The 19,678-nt window shown below is 39.0% G+C and overlaps 1 protein-coding gene across 2 annotated transcripts in view; it reads right to left on the bottom strand.

The window, feature by feature from the left end:
* Positions 1 to 9,356, bottom strand: part of mmp16a (matrix metallopeptidase 16a (membrane-inserted)) — an 87,243-nt gene extending 77,887 nt beyond the window's left edge. For both annotated transcript variants that reach the window (XM_015050671.1, XM_015050673.1), the window contains exon 1: positions 8,777 to 9,356. In XM_015050671.1, coding sequence (XP_014906157.1) covers positions 8,777 to 8,902 — 126 coding nt within the window. In that variant the 5' untranslated portion in view covers positions 8,903 to 9,356. The remainder of the gene's footprint in view (positions 1 to 8,776) is intronic.
* Positions 9,357 to 19,678: the final 10,322 nt, after the last annotated feature.

The raw sequence follows: 19,678 nt of genomic DNA, 5'->3' as shown, positions 1-19,678 counted from the left end.
CAGCATGCTTATGGTGTGCTGTCTTGACCAGAGGGTGATGGTTGAGTTACTTGTTCAATCATCTCCCAGTTAATCTGTTGTGTTACTCTGAAGCACTTCAGAGGTCTGCCTGTTGCATTACTTAAAATTAGGTTATTAATTACCATCAACATAATGGAGTAATCAGTACATAGTACAGTACTGCCTTACATTTCTGTATTTCTTTGACTCACTGAGACTGAAAGTAGTTAACTGGGATTCGGAGAAAAGACGGAGTTTCTGACTGGACAGTCACCTGTCGAGACCAATAAAGGAAAAAAAAAAACTATACTGGTCACCATTAGATTCGTTGGTGCATCTCCAACTTACAGCAACGTGAAACAACAGCCAAATAATTCTCGACTAAGGCAAGGCATCAACTTGACAGTTTTATGATGACTGTTGTAGTTATTAAATTTGAAGTTATGGAAAGAAAAGCTTGCAACAGTTCACCATGACTCATAAAACGCTGCGTGTCAAAGAATCCACACACACTCACACTTGTGCTTTACCATTTCTTCCAGAGTCTAAATTTACAGCCCCGCATAGGACGCCCCACGGGCAACACATCACGTTGCGATCATCAGTCACATTTAAGAATTAACACCCCGGCAAGCTGTGACCAAAGACATGTCTTGGAAGAGGAGAGAACGTCTGTTCGCCCACAGAAAGGAGGACATGAAACAATACGTAACAGTAACAAGTGCTGAAGAGCGTCAGGTCGGTGCGCGCATGTGCTGAGGAATGTTTTAGGTCAGTGAAGGTGTTGTTGTGTTTGTATCTGGGTGAACAGACTGACACAGACACCCCAGTGGTCCAGAAATCTGCTATCCTACCAAAGCCAAATGACGCAATCCATATGAGCGCTCGAGGACGAGACTCGCCGATAAAAATACACCAATAGATGCGCCTACGAGCGCCCAGACACTGGCAGTTAAGCTGCTTCCTATATACTGCACTGTCTGGTGGAGAAATATGGCTAAAGGCAAACGGCAGCAGCAAACTAATGTATTTACTTTGTTTAAGATGAGAAAATCCAAGACTGCAGCTTCATGCAAATAAAAAGCCTGTTTGCATTTGTGATTGATGGGATACAACGGCAAACTTAATCGCTTTACATTAACTGCCTTAGGAGTGGGGGGGTGGAAGCCCCAGCTGCACACGAAGTGATGCATTTTCAATTTTGGGCTATTTTGCTGAATTGTGTAGAGTAGATAAGTAGTTAATACCAATGCCGATAACCACCATGCCTCAGGGAGGGAACGAAACATTCAAACTTCATTAACAGAAAGTTCAAGGAAAAACACTGGAGCACAAAAGTACACTGACCGACTGCCAAGCAATTTCTGGGAAATGGCACAGCAAAAACGCACAGCGGGCGAGCGCTTATCGTTAAAAATAGCACGCGAGATCTATTAGCCCAGTTATCTGTTTTCGGTAGTTATAATCCAGTCTGAATTAAAGAATCTCCTTTGGTCTAGTGACCTGCAGGACTGCTGCGACTGCACGCAAGCAAGTGAACTCGCCCACCCTTCCAACCAACACATGCTTGAGACATTAAGAGAAAATCCCCAGAAGCTGGAGGACCCACACGCATTTCAAAGATGCTCACACACGAGCGCGCCGCTTCACATTAGTCGCTTTCGAACGTTCAGGTGCCACTTCAGAGGTTGAACATGCTGACTGGGAAGACAAGCTGAGACGGCGATGAAAATGCTGCCATTTCTCACGTGATGCCATCAGCTCTGTGTTGTGTGCCACAAAAGCAAAGTGTTTTTCAGGATTTTTCCAGCTTGTAAAAGTACGGTGCATTTAATAGACATAGCTTTGACAGATATCCCAGCCAAAGTCGTTACAAGTAAATACTCCTATAAATTTGATACTAAAGCCTTGAATAATATATAGATGTGTCTAAAATTTGCACTTTCACTCATTTACTTGTAATTCTTTCTTTTATTAGTTCACTAAAATCCATTGTCAACACCTTTTATGAAGCTTACTACTTACTGTAGGACGGTGTTATGTTGGGTAGCAACACCTGGCTACAAATTTACTTCACTTTGTTATCAAATAATGCATTTTTCATAACTCAGGCATGTCTTATTTTATGTACTGATTTTAAGAGTCTTAAATTTAATAAATACATTTGCAGAAACTCTGGAGTTAAAAATATCACCTGACCATGTTACAAGGTTTCCCCCAGAAAACTGGCTAAGCTCAGTGGTCGGGCTGTCGAGTTAAAAAACGTTTAAAGTTGACAGGAAATTTGAAAATATCACTTGATAATTATGTGTCATTGAAAGATTGGAAGATTAACACGTGAACATAAACTAGAAAGCTTTAAAAAAATGTAAACATTTAAAAAAATACTTTTAAAAAATGAGCAGTGCTTAGGCTGGTGGGGGAACAAGTGAAGCCTGGTGGCCCGCCAAGCTTGTAATACACTGGGGGAAACCCTGATGTAACTACCTTTGTGTTTGTTCCTACTTCCATTACAGCTCTAAAAACTCTTGAAAACGCCTCAACTCTGAAAACGCCTTGAACTTAGTGATATATTATTATTATTACTATTATTATTATTATTATCTGAGGATTATATGCTTCTTTTTCTATATATCTTATCCACATTTGGGTTAATTGACACTCATGAAATAGGACCAATTATGACTCATGATCAAATGACATTTCTTACATTTCTAGTTTATGTAAACTATATCTACTGGAATTAAATTATTCCGTACTGTATATGATTAGTAAAGAAAATTACTTTCAATTAGTCAAAATAGGTACAAAATAATCCACCTGAAGATACAAATCAGTGTGTAGATGCTACAAAAGCTCCTGCAGCAGAGAGCTCTCATTTATACCCAGCTGTTTTTTCGATATGGGACTAAAACTGAAAATGTCCAACATAGAGAAAAAAACTAAGTGACCAGGATCAAGACCTTTTTTTCTCAAACAAAACTCATCAGTCAATGTTTTCCTCTCTTTCAGACTCAAAAAGACAACTAACAAAGTCACTTGCTGAAGATTTTATTGTCACCCGATAACGGAAAGGTTTGTCTCAACAGAGCCGACACCTCAGCATCATCTCATTTTGCGTTGCGTTTCGCCCATCTGGGACATTTTCATGGAAACGATCTTCAAGATTTACATGGAGAAAGCAATTACCAGCGACTCGCGAGCAAAGTTTACCTGAACCATAAATTCACTCATGCCTTCATCCGAGACAAGATGTGTCAACAGATGGGAGAACAATTTCGCACTCTCTTTGTTGTACAGCAGATTATCTCTGACTAAGCAACTCCGCTCAGTCTCTGGTGAGCACAGAGGCATGACTGAAGCGCTTAATGTTAGTCAGAGCACAGCACTGCACCTGATGCCTCTCTGAGCAGAACCAAGCCAGTGTGATGCTCGGGAGGCTTTGACATGTCTACATTGTGTTCCTTGAGGAATGCTTCATCAGCAAGACAAACAAAAGACAAATCTAGGTGGATCAAATGTGGATAAATCTTAATTGTACAAATAACTTAATTAGTAAAACAGTTAATTATGTTTCTTTTCTGTAAGCAAATGTAGGCTACACATGAACTAATTTACTTTGATCTAAGAAGGTAAACCAAGGTCTTAAAAAAAGGTATGATATCAAAATCTGCAAAAGAAAGATGTCTAAAAGTTAAGACATCTTAATCCAGAGAACCGAGTGGAGTGAGTAGTTTTCTTCAGCTGTTTAAACTTGCCCCTCTCCCACCTGTTGCTTTGCTACATTTTAGCACCAAGATGCACAGAGAAATTATCTCATAGTTTCAAGTCTGTCCTCTCTTGGGAACATGTTGGCAAATTAGCAAAGCGCCAAAAAATGACCTGCGTCCGTCTTCAAACAATACCAGACTGAACGTTTTACTGTAAATTAACTTCATTTTATTCTTTTGAGATTTCAACGTCTGCCAACAATGATATGCAGGACTTAGAAATGCAAGCAGACTAAAAGAAAGGGTCTACTCTCTCTATGAATAAATCATATAAAGACTGATGTCTACAGTGACTAACTTTGCCAACTGCTAATACAAGATGCTAATGTCAAACAATGTAAATGATATACTAACAATATTTTACTTTTCTTTCTTTGACGATGAGTAAAACATTTTTAAACGACTGCTTGCTCACACTGTGAAATTCTCTCCTTTTCTACAAATTAATATCAATGTTCACAGGAGGGCCGTAATGTAATGTCGCTTAATCGTAATTGTCAAAGAGAAGTTGGGATTAGCTATCAGTAGGAAGGCACCAATGTTGATATCTGACAATAACATTGTTGTTATGGCTAATGTCTAATATTAAATGATATTATATACAGTATATGTATATCTATGTACTGGTGACCACACATGATTCAGTTAAACACCTCATAATCCTGTGCTGCATCACTAACACTGACTGAAGAAATACCACATGGCCAACCAAAACCCTTCCTCCCCCCAAGATGCATAAAATAAATGGTAACAAGATGGAAATAAACACTGGTTGTTACAATCAGTCTAGTTTTACTTATTGGACCAATACCAATATGTTAAAAAAAAACAGGCTAACATGCAGCCCTTAAAATCTGCATGGGCAGGTCAGAAACTGGTCAGAAATCTAATGGGTCCAACTCAACATGAAACAATAACACAAGAATGTCATACTATCCTTTGCAATTTTAGTTGGTTGCTATGCCAACTGAAATCGCAAAAACGAAACCCTAATTTAGATGGAGCATCCACTAGCATTAGTTATTACATCACATTTTCAAAGTTCTTCAGGGGGGAAACAATTGGATAACCAGCAGCTCATAACGATTCAAAGCACAGACGGACAGAGATATAGTGTTAATTTAAGTGTTAGAAGTTGGTACAAATTACCATTTTATCGCTCCCTGGCAAGCTGCATGTGCTGTAAAATGTAATCCAAGGGAAGAGAAAAGGGAAAAGCAATGAGAGGAGTGTGGCATTCTACATTAATTAGTCCACAAAGCTGTCATTGAAGCTGCCACTCAAAGAGGTAATGTTTTCTAAAAGACAGCAGCCTGGCCAGCGATTACAGGGCAGCGGCAAGATGAACTTAAACCACTCCTATTACTTGGAGGAAATACTTACTCACCTCTGCCTGCATTATTACCCTCTACAACCTGTGTTAGAGGTATGGGAGACAAACACATCTATCCTCGCCGTCATAACAAGTGCAGAAAGCGGCTCCGGTGAAACTAGCTGAGTTTCCGCCGTTTTTTTTGTTTTGTTTTGTTTTGTTTTGTTTTGTTTTGTTTACAAGCCTCCAGACGGACAGGAGGACGAGTCATTCCTTACTACCTGAAGCTAAGCTCTGCAAAAATGCATTAAAATAATGAGACAATGCTGTGCGTTAGCATATTGGGGGAAAAAAGTGTCATTCGTATCTAAATGAGAGAGAAATTAGCAAGATTATGTAACAAGAGGCCCAGATTGGTCAGTGAAGAATATGTTACTTTTTTGATGCATTCCTGGATAAAATGCCACACATTTATTAGAATCAGGAGTGAGGGATTCACAGGTAGATTACCATTATGCTGGGGTATTATTTACTTAAAGCACCTTATTATTCGATTAAATTTTAAAGAAAAGCATGCAGATGCTTTACATGTATAGCAAAAAAATCATATTATCATATCCATAATTCCCTAATTGGCTCTGATTCAAGTAGGAAATTATGGTGCATCTCCAATTTTCATGCTCTGATTTTGCCAGATTGTAGCTACATTATTGTTTATTTTTGTGTCATTTTTTTCTGTTTGAGCCAATGTTAAAAATAGTCTTCACACCTGAAATCCCCAAGGTGGCAGAAGATGAACTTTACATGTCCGCTAGTGTGTTGTTGTTTCTTTTATTGAGATGGGACAGAAAGGAGTAAAAATCAGGGACAGCAAAAAAAAAAAAAAAAACACCAACAAGAGAAGGTCCACATGTGTGGAAGTTTTGCATCATGCTGTGATGTCAGAAAGCTCAGGGATATCAAACTGTATTTATTCAACACGGCAGCATAAATACACCGACAAACACGTGCTCAGCGGTTTCTTTACAAGACGCAATCAGTGTCATTCAGTGTCGGGACAGTCTTGCTTGTTCGCTCTCAGAAACACAGTGTTGTCAAATATCTTCCTTTGTTCATATGGAAACACATAGCTCCTTTGTCTCCAATTAGATGCATTATTCACAAGAACGTAAGCACGCTCAAGTAATACGGGGGCTGCACACTGCTTTACTATATGTTTGAGATTTCTAAGCAACAAGTCACAGAATCATGGCCGTGTTCCAGCAAAAGCATTTCAAGGATGCGCAGGCTTGTTGGAGGACAATAAAACTCGAGGAGGATGGCAGCGTAGGAGAAGGGAATGCTCTAAGCCACCACAGCGATGTTAATGTGAAAATTACACTTTTTTATTACATTGTGAATTCTGTTGTGCAGTGGAGAAGTTTGGGTTAAATATCACAGAAAAATACAACTTTTTCTTCTTGAACATAAGACAGAGAAATCTCTGTCAAACAGCAGCTCAGTCCAAAATCGGTTTCCAAGAATTATGAACGACTCTCGTTCCAAATGAAACCTGAGTCTGTTGCCAAAGAGAGCTGGTTCACAAAGCTTGTGAAATCATGTGGATATGTGACCGCAAAGCTTGAATGACCTTCGGTAAACAACATGCCCGGATGATCTCATTTGGTGTTCAGATGATCGATGAGATGATTAACTCTTAAAAAAGTTGGATGTGAAACGGGCAGATTGGGCTTTCTCCTAAAATCTCATGAAGTGCCCTTTGCCTTAGCCTCCAGAGAGCTCTTTCTGCTGAGCCCATATAGTGGGAGGCTGAAAAAACACAAACATCTGGCATCCATCCAGTTCAAATATTTGCTCCAGTGACCTTTGTGAGGTCTTTGCTGATCCTGAAATTGCTAAGTTGTGCCTCTTTCACATGAGGCCGGTCAGAACGGGAGTTTCCATTCTTGAACATGACATGAACCAGAAAGATATCTCAAACTGGACAGGTTTTTGTCTTGAATGATCCTTCTGTAAAGATCAATACCTCTTAGGCTGTATGAATAGTAGGGTTTTATCTTGTACATATGTTGCTGATTTCATCATTCTCTTCCCTTACAGCATGTGGGGGTTGTGCTAGTTCTACTCTAAAGTATGGCAATCTATTTAACCCCCCCCCCAAAAGAGAGTGCTGATTGCACCAACTATAACAAATCCTTCTTTATATTTAGCTGACAAAGTTTTAAAAGTGTTGAGCAAAGTACAGTACACCGGTCTCATCATAAGCAGTGATGTATGCGATGATGACAACGTGCAAAGGCAGTGCTGCAGGTTCTGCAGGCGAGCTCATATGTTGCCACTTAAATTTTACATGCGCAGACAATGTCACAGTAGCTCCGTTTTACAGCCTATTGTGCTTCCTTTTCATACAGCTCACTTGTAGCAATTACAGAAAAGCCAAAATGAAAAAAAAAACATCCAGCTGGCTTTTTACAATGCGTTAAGATTGAAACGTGTGACACGAAAGAGTCGCTTTCAGTTAAAACAGAGATGCAACAATTCTCCCCTCTTGCTGCTCAAATAAGTCAATGCAGTGATTCATTTATTTGTCTTTTGATTTTTGATGAACAGGAGCAAACATGTAGAAAAGCTCTAGAAGCTCCAGAGTTCTCAGGAGCTTCTTGGACATTTCTGCAATTCTGCTTTAAATAGAATAGCACAAGCACAGCAAGCTGGTAATTTGTTCATTCGGCGGTAAGCTCAGATCGCCAGCCTGCAGCCTGCTGCTTTACAGACATGTCACTTGTCGTTTGTAGTTTTAAAACAGCCTTACTTTACAGAAGTGATGGGTGGGGCTCGTTGCGTTTCACAACACTACTGTCTGTGTTTGTGGCAACAACAAAATACTTCCAAACACCCAAAATCTTCTTGTCTTCCTTGTAAAAGATGAAAAAAGAATGCTGCCTTCTTTCTGCCAGCTGAGTGTCAAGGTGCAGGAGGGCAAGCAGTTAGAAAAAAAACTCCCATCACTTTTTCTGGCATATTGTTAGAAGGTAAACTATTGGAAGATAGGGGATGTAACTTCCCTTGTACCTTCCCTTGTACCTTGATATGGGTAACTGATGCGTGCCTGCTTTCACACTGATGTACACTAAAGAGATAAATCTGGTGATTACATCATATACAAATGAAAAATACATCACAACAAAGAAAGGATACAACAGAAAATATTAGCTAGCATCAAATTATAACTTTCTAAATCCTTGGCATACCTAAATACCTGGAACCTATCTCTACCTTGTCTAGTAAAAGATGCCATGTTTAACCTGTGGTGTTTACATGGGTTGCTTTATTTCATTTTATCTCGTGCACATGAGGGACATTATGTATTAATGAACATGTTGAACAACAAACGCAACAGCAGCCAAGGTTTCTCTTAGCCTTTCTTCTATCGTTTATTTTCTTCTTTTTTTAATGCCTATACACATAGAGGGCGAATTGATAAAGTAGAGCTACAAACCAGTTGGGCTTTTCACAAAGACGCAATTGTTGTTATTGTGGGAACAGGAGCTACACTCTGCCTGTAATACTTTTTCGCGTGGTGTTATTATAGGCATAATACAGCCGCACAAAGGAGCAGGCGCTTTTCTTCGTAGGTAGAATTGTGTTTTTTTTTTTTTTTTTTTTTTTTTACAGATACCGGTCCAGTTCTTACCTCCACGCTGAACGGCTGCTCCTCTCCGTTCACGGCACATAAAATCCACAGCAACAACTGCAAGCATAACGTCCCCATACAGCGGCTATTAAGACATCTCCTGCTGCGGAGAGCCAATAAAACCATAGTGAAGCCCGTCGTTGTTGTTGTAGCTCTCTGTCCGTGCTCAGCTTTATTCACAGTCTATGCACACACACACGCGCGCGCGGCAGCAAATCCTAGACGTTTAGCAGCAACATCGCGGGTGTCTCCTTGCTTTTCTTCTCTTAGCGGGGCTGAAATTAAAGCTGGACGAGATGTTTGAGATGAGAGAGAGAGGGAGAGAGAGAGAGAGACGGGAGAAAAAGCGGATGCGTGCGGCGCGCTCTCCTCCTCCTCTTCCTCGGCCGCGTTTCTTTCTTTTTTTTTTTCTTCTTTTTTTTTTCAGGGAGGAGGTTTTCCCCCGGGGAAGCGGTCGCCTGTCAGCAGCCTCCCGGTGCAGCGGTCCCCGGGTCGGTCCTCCGTTGTTCAAGGCGGACGCGTCCAGCTCGTTCTCTGTAAGCGCGCGGCATAGCTGCCCGTTTTCAACTGCGAGTCCAATCGATTGCGCATGTGCGCACTGGCACCAAGCAACCCCTCCCTCTCCATCTCTTCTCCATCCAGAGTCTCCAATAAAAGCAACTCGCATCCATGGCAGCTCTCTTTGCCATGTTTGACACAAACTGAACAGTTGCAGCCTTTTTTTTTTTTTTTTTTTTCTTTTTTTCTTTACCCCATTTTGTTTTAAACACTTATATAACCTCACAATGCTTAGTGGAGCTCCGATTTGTGTCTTTTTCTCCAGATGACAAGAACCATTGTTATAATTGTTGTACTAACAAAATAATTACACAAATAAAACACTGCTGTTATTTAAAAATGCACAAAAAATGTACTTATTCTTTACTGCACATACAACGAGGTCTGTAAAACTCTACAGTGGATCCTAAAAATAATTGTTGCTGTCCCTTTAAAAAAAAGCCATGAACTTAAAAATATTTTTAACAGATTTGGATTTTCTTTAAATTGTCTAAAGTTATATTAAGCTTATGTAAAAGAAAAGATAATAATAATACATGTGTCATTGCTTCTGTTTGGAGCAAATTTGAAATACATTCTTCGCACAGCCAGTAGAGGGCGATGACAGGACCGATCCTGTTTAAGATCACATTATTCAGCAGAACTGTTAGAAGATGCTGATACTTACAGTCAAGGAAAATTAAGCAAGCTGACCTGCTGTTATAGCAGGAAGAATAAAGTGTTCAGCCCCACTTTGTAATAAAAATCCTCCTCCGGTTTGACTAATCTTTTAATGAACATAAAGGTTTTTTTTTAAAACAATTCTGGATATTATGCAGGTTCACCTCAATAAATTGGAATGTGTTAATGTATTTAGTGAGAGTGCATTCAAAATCTTTAGTCATTTTATATAGGTTCATTTTACACAGACTGAAATTCTTCAAGAGCTTAATTTCAGGAATTTTAAGCAAATGAAAAGTTCAAAAATAGTTTCTCAGACATTTTGAAAAACATTTTTAATGTAGAGATATTGTGCAATGTGCTAAGTACTGTTATCATGAGGAAGACTGTCCATTTGACAACTGTCTGACACTGTGTGGAGTGGTATATCAAAGCATATTGATGGAAAGTTTAGAGGAAGAAAAAAGTGTAGCAAAAGGCTCAGTGGCAACTGAGATTAAAGGAGCTTTTAGGGAGGAAGGAAATCATATTGATTAGTTTGGCTGAGATTCACAAGGTGTAAATATTAGCTGGAGTCAATACATCAATAGCAAAAACACACACAGATGTAGTGCATGGGTGTTAAGCAAAATACGTCCCAGTGTGTGTAGAACTAGATCCATAAAATAAATTAACTTTTCAAAAGTATTCTAATGTACTGAGATGCACCTTTAACTAATCTTCTGACAGTTTTGGATATTATCTGATACACAACCTTAATGTCATGTAATTAAGGACTTTCTTTCACTCGTAGAGTTCAGTTTGAAGTTTGTCAGATTTAGTTCCGTTTCCTCTGGGAATAGCAAAAAGCTGAATGTGACGAGCCAGATCAAGGTTTTTCTGTTTAGCCTAACTCCAAGGGAGGATCTGGTAAACGGCTGTGTCATTGTGTGTCAGAACAAAAACTCAGACGGACTCCAAAATACACACATCCCCTCCCATCTTCCTCCGAGGAGTTTTCTCTTTCGCAGCTGAACTGAAATTTCTACATTTTGGCTGCAGTTCACGTGCCTTGCAAAAAGTCTTTTTTTTTTTCTTTTCAGTGTTTTATCATATTAAAACCACAAACCTGAAAGCTCTCAAATATACATATGCTTTGTTAAAATCCATTATCTTTTGGGTATGAACCTCCGCCATAGTCTCAAATCTTTTGCCGCCTCCAACAGCTTTTCTTCCAGGATTACCCGTTATTTAGCTTGATGCTGCCAGTGCCATGCTTCAGCATGAGCAAGACGTGTTGAGGGTGGCGTACTGTGTTAGGTTCTCACGTTTTGCATTTTGCATGCAGGCAAAAACACTTACAGCCGTCCTGTTACTAGATTCTCCCACCTAAGCTGTGCTCTCCTTGTCTCTCCTTGTCCGTTTTCGTGGACGACCATGTTTGATCAGTCGTCTCTTCAGATGACTGACCAAACAGCGCTGTGTGAGGTTTTTTTGATGTTAAATAAAGCTTTATAACCTTGCCAAGCTTTAAACCTCTCCACAAACAAATGTATCCTTGTCTACTGTGTTCATTGTGCTTAAAGGTGCTGCTGGTTCTCCAACACACCTCTAAGGGTCTTCACAGGACATCTGGATTTATAATATAAGATCAGAGCCAGGCTAAGAAAATGCTAAAAATGACATTTTTAGAAAACAATCGGCTACGAGAATAAATTAATAATGTTACAATGTTATGAGAATAAAGTCAAAATTATCCAAGAATAAAGTTCTAGTGTTATGTGAATAAAGTCATAATTTTATTACTTTATTCTGATAACATTACCACCTTGTATGACAATGTATCAATTTCTCAAAAAAATTTAAAATAAATGCTGAATGTTGTTGGTAAAAAATAATTCTGGCAAAAATAATATCTCCATAAAGATACAAACAAAAGATGCTTTTTTTTTTCCTTCTGCAAAACACTTGCAACACAGTCACAGTGAAAAAGATGCTAACTTTTGTAATATGCAGGAATTTAAGAGTGAAATTAACATAAAACTAATAGCATTGATAAAATAAAAAAAACAAGTGTTGTTTGAGTAAATTTAAATAATTTTTTTTTTTAATTGTACATACAGGTTCACACCTCTGCAGATCCAAAGTACGCCTCACCAACAAGTTGCCTGAAGCCTTCAGCAAAGGTCTAGGCATAATTATGACGAGATATTTGCCCATAAATCTTCCAAGGTTGGCAATGTTTTATTTTAATTCACTGTTTCATTCCACAGACTTTGCTTTTAAGCTTCATCTTCAATTTACAGTAGTAATAAGATTGCATGATCTGTAATTGCGTTTCTTATTTAATGGAAACACGACTGTGAAATTGTGTTTTTATTTTTACATTAGTGGAATATCGACAAAGATTAGCGCACATTAAGCAATGGAAACACTACAGCTACTGTGGCCACTAAAGCATAAAGGACGTGTTTGTGTTCCGACTTTAACAGCAAAAGTTGTACTCAACACCCATTATTTGTTGACGCCTCCTAAAGTGCTGAATATCCTATTTATAACAGAGGGCAATGAGGGAAAACAGAGATCGCTGATATATCTCATCAGTGCACGCAGCAGAGCATAAATTAATGAGACAATTTATTACCAAGGAGATGATGATAATGTGTCCCTGTCACTCAGATCAGCGGCTACTCTCGTGCGAAGGGTCTTCCTGTACTAATAACGGAGTTGCAGGGGGTGCAAGACTCAGCTTAAGTGTAAAACTTTCAGCCTAAAGAGGCATTTTCAAGCTTATGAATGAACTCGTTCTAGCCTCGATTAGCCTCATCTGTTTTTGCGGTTAATGTTCAATTTACGAATAATAACCACGTTATTACAGTAACATTTTCCAAAAAAATAATTAATGAATCTAATATTTAATTATTTCAACTGTACAATAAGTTGTGCAGAAGCTTAAGGCAACGTCTGCCATGTAACTCTAGAAATGGAGGGTGTCTTGTAGGCTTGCAGCCTTCACTATCCAGTAATGCTGTTCGCTTTGTGGCCATGCAGAAACGGTGAGTTACTGAGCAGTTATGAGGAAAATCCACATTTTAAAGAACTACAAACACGTGCCTAATATTCAGCTTTGTAAAATAATGCTAATTACATTCCTTGCTAGTCTCTATAGCACCTTACAGCAAGCAGTACGAGTTATTGCCATCGTTTTATCATACTGTATATTTATTGCAAACAAAAAAAAAAAACACCAAAAATCATCAGGAATAAAAACCATCACAAATAATCTCCAGAGGTATTGAACTGCTTTTCTAACTTCCTGTATCAGCTGTGCTGTAAAATATGAGCAGAAGATACTATGTTTTTGTCTTCAGCAGAACACAATGACAGAATGTTAATCAACAATAAATTGATTTTTATCATGGTGGATTTTAATCACCAACAATATAGTAGTAATAATTTAAATTACTGAAAATATGACAAAAAAAACGACAATAAAAGAGAATAAATCTGAAATAAAACCTGCCCTGCTAAAACAGTATTGTGTTGGGATGTTAAATTGCTACTTTCGTCAAATTTGAAACAATTTGCTTAGAGCCTCCGAGCAGAAACAGGAACCAGAAACTTTTCCAATAGATGACTTGAAGAAAATGTGTATTATTATTATTTGAGTGTTTTTTCTTCTTTGCTGGTTGTTGTTTATGTCAGTAAAGAATCCTTTGTTCTACCCGGAAACAAGGCAGAGGAACAGCAAAAGTCAAACATTCAGAAGAGAAAACAGTCTTTTCAGCTGCTTCCTTTCACATATTTCAGGAAAAACTTCAATAAAGGATTAAAATGTTGTAAAAATCAATAGCGTCAAACTCAGTTGTTTTTTTTGCGGTTTTGTGTGTCTTCAAACACCTGTAAATCTTAATTTTAAATGGTCTGTCAGGTTTGCTTTGATTCAGTTATTAATATTTTGTGTAAAATCTGCTTCATGTGAACTCACACTGAAGATGCACAGTCAAAATCTCTGCAAAACAGGAAAGAATGCAAAGAGATCATTTATACCTACTTTAATTTGCACAAACAATGAAATTGAAGGTATGTTCTTTATCTGTATTTGTGGGACATAACTCCACTTTCCAACAGTCATTTATTTACAAGCTAAATAAACCTAATTCTTTTAAAAATAACTTTTACTTCCCTCCCTGTTTCTCTTCCTATAACAACGTTCCTCTGTCGCTCTGTAATCCTGAGTACACCGCTTTATTTTATTTTTTTAACGGTTCTGGCCCATTCCGCGCTGTCCTTCCACTCATGTGGAGATTTTGCCAGGACTCTCGAAAGCCTCTCTCTGCAAAGCGCGGCTCCATCTCTTCACGGCTGCATCTGCTCCCAGTCAGACGTCGCTCATCACCTGGCAGCATAAACCCAAATCGTTCCGTCTGTCTCCCTCTCTCCAGGAGCAAAGAGATTAGCGGAAAAGATATGATGAGGAGAGGCCTGCAATCTGCCGAGGATGAATTGCTCCTATTTTAAAATCAAGAGCTCCAGAGATGGAATGAATAAGGCGTGGTGTCCTGGAGATGAACAAGTCGGACTCATTTCTGATTCGGCTGGACATTTAGAAAGAAATCTAAAAGAAAATAAAAAAAAAATCATAAATGTCTGGGTATTTTGTTGGGATTTTATAAGATGGAACCAGCACAAAGTAGTGAAGTGGTAAAAAAAAAAAAAAAAGAAATAATTTGCAGTGTTAACATTTCTGCATCAGCTCTGCAGATCTAGAGACTAAAATTGTTGCCTATTCTTCAACACACAGAAGTTCAAATCCAAGAGATTGGACGGAGCATGTCTGTGAACATTAATGGTCAAGTTTTGCCACCACGTTCATGGTGTCTTTTTGGCTTTTACAGAAAAGCTCAGGTGGACTGCTTTCACTAATTTACTTCTCAAGGAAAACAGTTGCACTAAGTGAGTATTACAGCAAGCAGGGCTGAATCCACGGAAAAGAAGTAACACATAAAATACTGATTCTTTCCCTTTCCTTGTGTGTGTGAGAGAATCCTTTCTTAGGAGGCTTTGTTTCCTGTATTACTCCTGTGTCTGGGTGGGATCAGGAGCGGATTGCATTTCCTCTCCAGATGTTGCTTTGAATTCGGCTCGGAGCGACAGCGCAGACTGAACAGGACGCAGTGAGAAGCAGTCTTTTTTCAACAAGGCCAAAGACTGATTGATGTTTAATCAGCCGGATGAGCCCCAACCAAACAGGTCAAAAAGCTCAAGAAAAGAGCTTCATATTCCAACAAGTATTTTCCGCAGTTCGACGCTTATTTGGCTCTAAATCCTAGTCGATGAAGAGTGGCTTAAGTTTACATGTAATTTTTTCTCTCTCTCTCTTTCTTTTTCCCTCTATTGTTTGAAATGAATCAGGAAGTCTAATTTGGCTTTTAAATGAAAATTTCTGAGTCCACATTTAGTCATGCAGTTCAAAAATAGATGGAAACGTTATGTTTTGTTTCCCAGCTTGTACAGTAGCCGCCTCCTACATATCAGAAACAGCCTTGCCAAAAAACTGTGCAAAGAAGAACAAGACGTAGAAGTAGAAGAAGAAGAAGAAATCACGCTGTGTTTTTCACCAGCATGCATCCCAACTTGAGGAGCACATTCTTAAAAATCCGGCTTTGCTGTCCGAAATCCTTCATTCTGTCATTTTCAATCACGCCTTGGCTGAGCTCTGAGGACCGAATGACACAGGAAATCCACACATCTGGGGTCCCTGGCTCCGACCACCCGCCCATCAGTGATGTAATTGCGCTTGCTTCCTGGACGTTTTAACACAAGGCAGAGAGGCTGCTCTCTATTAACCCAGCCATAATGCCCTGCCATGTGAAGCTGTGCGCCGGCTTGTTTAAACCTTAGGCGCGCACACACACACAAACACACACACACGCACAAAATGGGGGCCTGTTTTGTATTAAAACGGCCTGATTACATCCCACACATTGCCATCATTGGAAAAAGAAGGAATATTTACATAATGTGCTCGACTTTACACCCGCCTGGAATGAGAGGGGGGGTCTCTCAGTTGTGGGTTTATGAAAAAAAAAAAAAATATTAACCAACTTGCAAAACACGACTCTCTTTACCGCGACTCAGAACAGAAAGAAATTAATGAGACGAAGCAGCTCGGTTAGTAGAGCGGGTGGTGGATTTTGTTCCTAAATTAGCCGGGGTATGCATGTGGATGACAATGGATTTCTTCGGCTTTGAAAACAGGCTGGAAGTCTTTAAAAAAATATATTACACGTAGAGCTTAAAAGAAAGCTGCAACTGTAATAATCAAAGCATCTAACTGGCGTCTTTGAATGTTTTTATTTTTAACATAACAATAAAAAAAAAAGTTCATTTCTTTTCCTTTCTTTTCCCAGTAGCAAAGCTCATGATGAATCATTTAGGAAAACCTTTAGAAATGTTTAAAAGTAATTCACTGCCAAACTAGGAATATAGCAGATTCTACAGTGATACCAGAGATACTTAAGACATTTACTTACCACCTATTTCTTATGTGAAAGAGCTGGAAGCCTGCTATCCTGTCTATGTTTGAGACTCTTATTTTGAAGCAAGACAGGAAGTAGAGTTCCTTCCTGTAGATTTTTGTTGTGTTGACAGTTTGTTGTGTATTTGTGGGATTGACTGACAACATTCAGTTAAAAGAGGCATTAAAAAGCCCTCCAGGTTGTCAATCATGCCTGTGTACGCGCTGTTCAAGGTACTAATGGCGAAGAAGCAAATTACTGTTACAGAAAAACTGTTTGTCTGCCGTCTTTGGTAGCTATGCTAACTAGCCTGAGCATTTCAGGCTCTGCAGTGGGGAAGAAGTTGCAACATAGCATACAGCAAAGGGCAAGGTATGAGCAGCATTTACACAAGCCTGATAGACTCTGCTAAGACCCTCCTCCTGGCTCTGATTGGCTGTTTCTGACGGAGCTGTGTGTTTCTGCAGATTGCCCTGGAAGAGCTACAGTTTTTGGTAGCGTCACAGTGAAAATAACACACCTTTCATCCTCATACACACAAAGTATTCAAACCAGAAGCACATCAGAAGAGACACAAAAGTTCATTTAATGTCTCAAGATTTGATACATGTAACACATTGTATTTTTTAATATACTGCCATACATGGTAAGCTAAGAAGTATGACAGAAAATGTATCATTTTTTTCAGATGTATCCATTTGAAAACGGTACAAATCCCTGCTTCTCTATTTAGAAACTTCATCATCAGTCTCATAATCGTCACAGCAGAGCAAGAATTTAAGGTAACAGAATTCGAGAACGTCTTTCTGAGTTTCCTTCCGTTTTAAACCCTGTCATCCCTCCTTAAATGTCTCTTTCATAAAACTTTCACATTAGACCTCTCCTTAGAAAATTATGACTGATCTAAAGCTCAGGAATTACTTCCAATCATTCTTTCTTCTGAAGTCTTGAGAGAAGTCATAAATCTACAGAGATCGTAAGTTAATCATGTTTCTTCCTCCTGGGCTTAACACACTGTCAGACTCGCAGTTGTCTTGTCCTGCCAACTCTTAATAGACAGGCAGAGCACCGAGATAATTCAGGGGATCATGTCCTGTGCTTAGACGTGGTTTAATTTATTTTAATTTTTCGATTAAGTCACATTGTAAATTTCTGGTTCTGAAAAGACTAAATATCACAATTCTCCGACTGCTGCAAAGCAATTTGAAGGAAAAATGCTTGAACATTAAATGTCCGTTTTATCGCTTTTAGTATTTTTTGTATGCAGACACGTTAGAAATGAGGCCAGATTCATGTTTCTTTTTTTTTTCTTTCCTACCCTCTCACCAGGTTGAAATTTCAAAAACTTGAGTGTCCTGTAAAATGTTGTCAATCTGACAGATTTTTAATAACGTGTATCAGCCGGTATATCGAGCTTAGATGGTTCGTGTAATAGCTCCTTGGAGAGACCTCTCATAAGCCTGGAAACTGTAAGCTTCAAAGATGGAACAGGGGGGAAGTAATTCACCACACTCGCACACAAACAACTTCAGGGGAGATTTTCCCTCTGATTGGACGTGGTTACAGTATCACAGAAAACTAGACTCCCCCCCCACCACTCCCCACTCTGCACCGAAAATGTTCTGAACGTTTCCTGTAGGGAGCTAACAGTTCTACGCTGCGCGGTGCAACCACCCCTTCGCTTTTAAACCTGTAACTGATCCGCAACACGGAATTGGGTCAGTTTGTGCTTCTGGCAAACGCTCTCTTTCTCTGGCTAAGAGATCAGGCAAGAGTTTATTCCTTTTTAGGCTTGGGCTCGTGGGACTACAGCAGATCGTAACAGAACTGTCAATAATTTCAGTGCGAGAGGAAGTGCAACACCAAAAGAGGGAATAGCCACCCGCTCTCCTGTTTTAAGGTTAAAGCTGCAGTATGTGACGATTACAAATAAAACATATTTGAAAAATGTTTCAAGTGTGACAATGTCATTGCTGTATAATATGTGATAAATAATCTGTGGAGAAAAAAAAGAAGAAACTCCTCTGCCTTTGTCCAACGTTAACTACAGAAATACACAGCTCAGTCAGAAACAACCAATCGCAGCCAGCGGGAGGGTCTTAGCGCTGCCAATCATTCTTGTGTACACCGCACACACCCTCACCCTTTTGAGTGCTACGCTACGGCAGAGCCTGCAGAGAATGCTCAGACTGTTTTCCTGTAACAGTAAGTTGTTTCTCTGCCATTAGCGTATTAAGCTACATGTTCACAAAAGCATGGCTGACAATGTTAAGACCCTCCTCCTGGCTCTGATTGGTTATTTCTTCAGACAGTAATAGTAGCAGGAGCTTAATTTTTTCCCTCCAGATTATTTGTCTCATACTGTTAGGACATAGTGCTAGTTCAACAAATATGTAATATATATATATATATATATATATATATATATATATATATATATATATATATATATATATATATATATATTTAGTTACATATCCCAGCTTTAAGGTTATAGCTTCCATACTCAGAGTTTTGTTTCCAATAAAATCTTTGATTTTATCTTCCCAAGTTATAGCAATGAGCTGAGTGGGTTAATTTCTGAGATTTGTGCTATTATCTTTTACTAAGAGTGTAAACTATTCCTGCTACCCACAGCTGGGGCGGCTGCAATCCGATCCAAAAAAAAAAACAATAAAAAAAAGAAAGCATGTATTTGTCACTGAACTGAAGCGGCACACCAAAAGACCTAAAACCCAGAAAACATCCAAACATTTTTTGTGGACCATCATTTACATTAAGGCTGCAGGATTTGGTGTTTCAACATGGATTATGTTCGGGTGGAGTGTTAAACGGAAGCAGAAAGGATCGTTCAGCAGAGAGAGAGAGTGGAGCCGCTGCAGCAAGGTGAGCAATACCCTCAACACTCTACTGTGAGCCATTATAATTGATTATCGTTTCCAGAAACAGTTATTACGCCGGTCCTCGCTGATTGCTGAACTGGTTCTTGGCTCTAGGCAACGCGTCGTCTTCCTCTGAACCAATTGGAAGAGCAGCCTGCAGCCCGGAAAAGTGGGTTAGCCAAAACCGGTCCACAGAAAAAAAAAAAAAAAAAAAAAAAAAAAAAAAAAAAAGAGAAAAAAAAATTTTTGTTTTTCATAATGGGTTTTTTTTTTTTTTTTTTAGGGGCTTTTCGTAACCCGGG

The sequence above is a fragment of the Poecilia latipinna genome, unplaced genomic scaffold (assembly GCF_001443285.1).
Source record: "Poecilia latipinna isolate Pla-1442-1.1 unplaced genomic scaffold, P_latipinna-1.0 Scaffold1004, whole genome shotgun sequence".
In the NCBI taxonomy this organism is placed as follows: Eukaryota; Metazoa; Chordata; class Actinopteri; order Cyprinodontiformes; family Poeciliidae; genus Poecilia; species Poecilia latipinna.
Note: the sequence above shows the minus strand (reverse complement) of the source record. Positions and strands in the feature narration are given on the sequence as shown.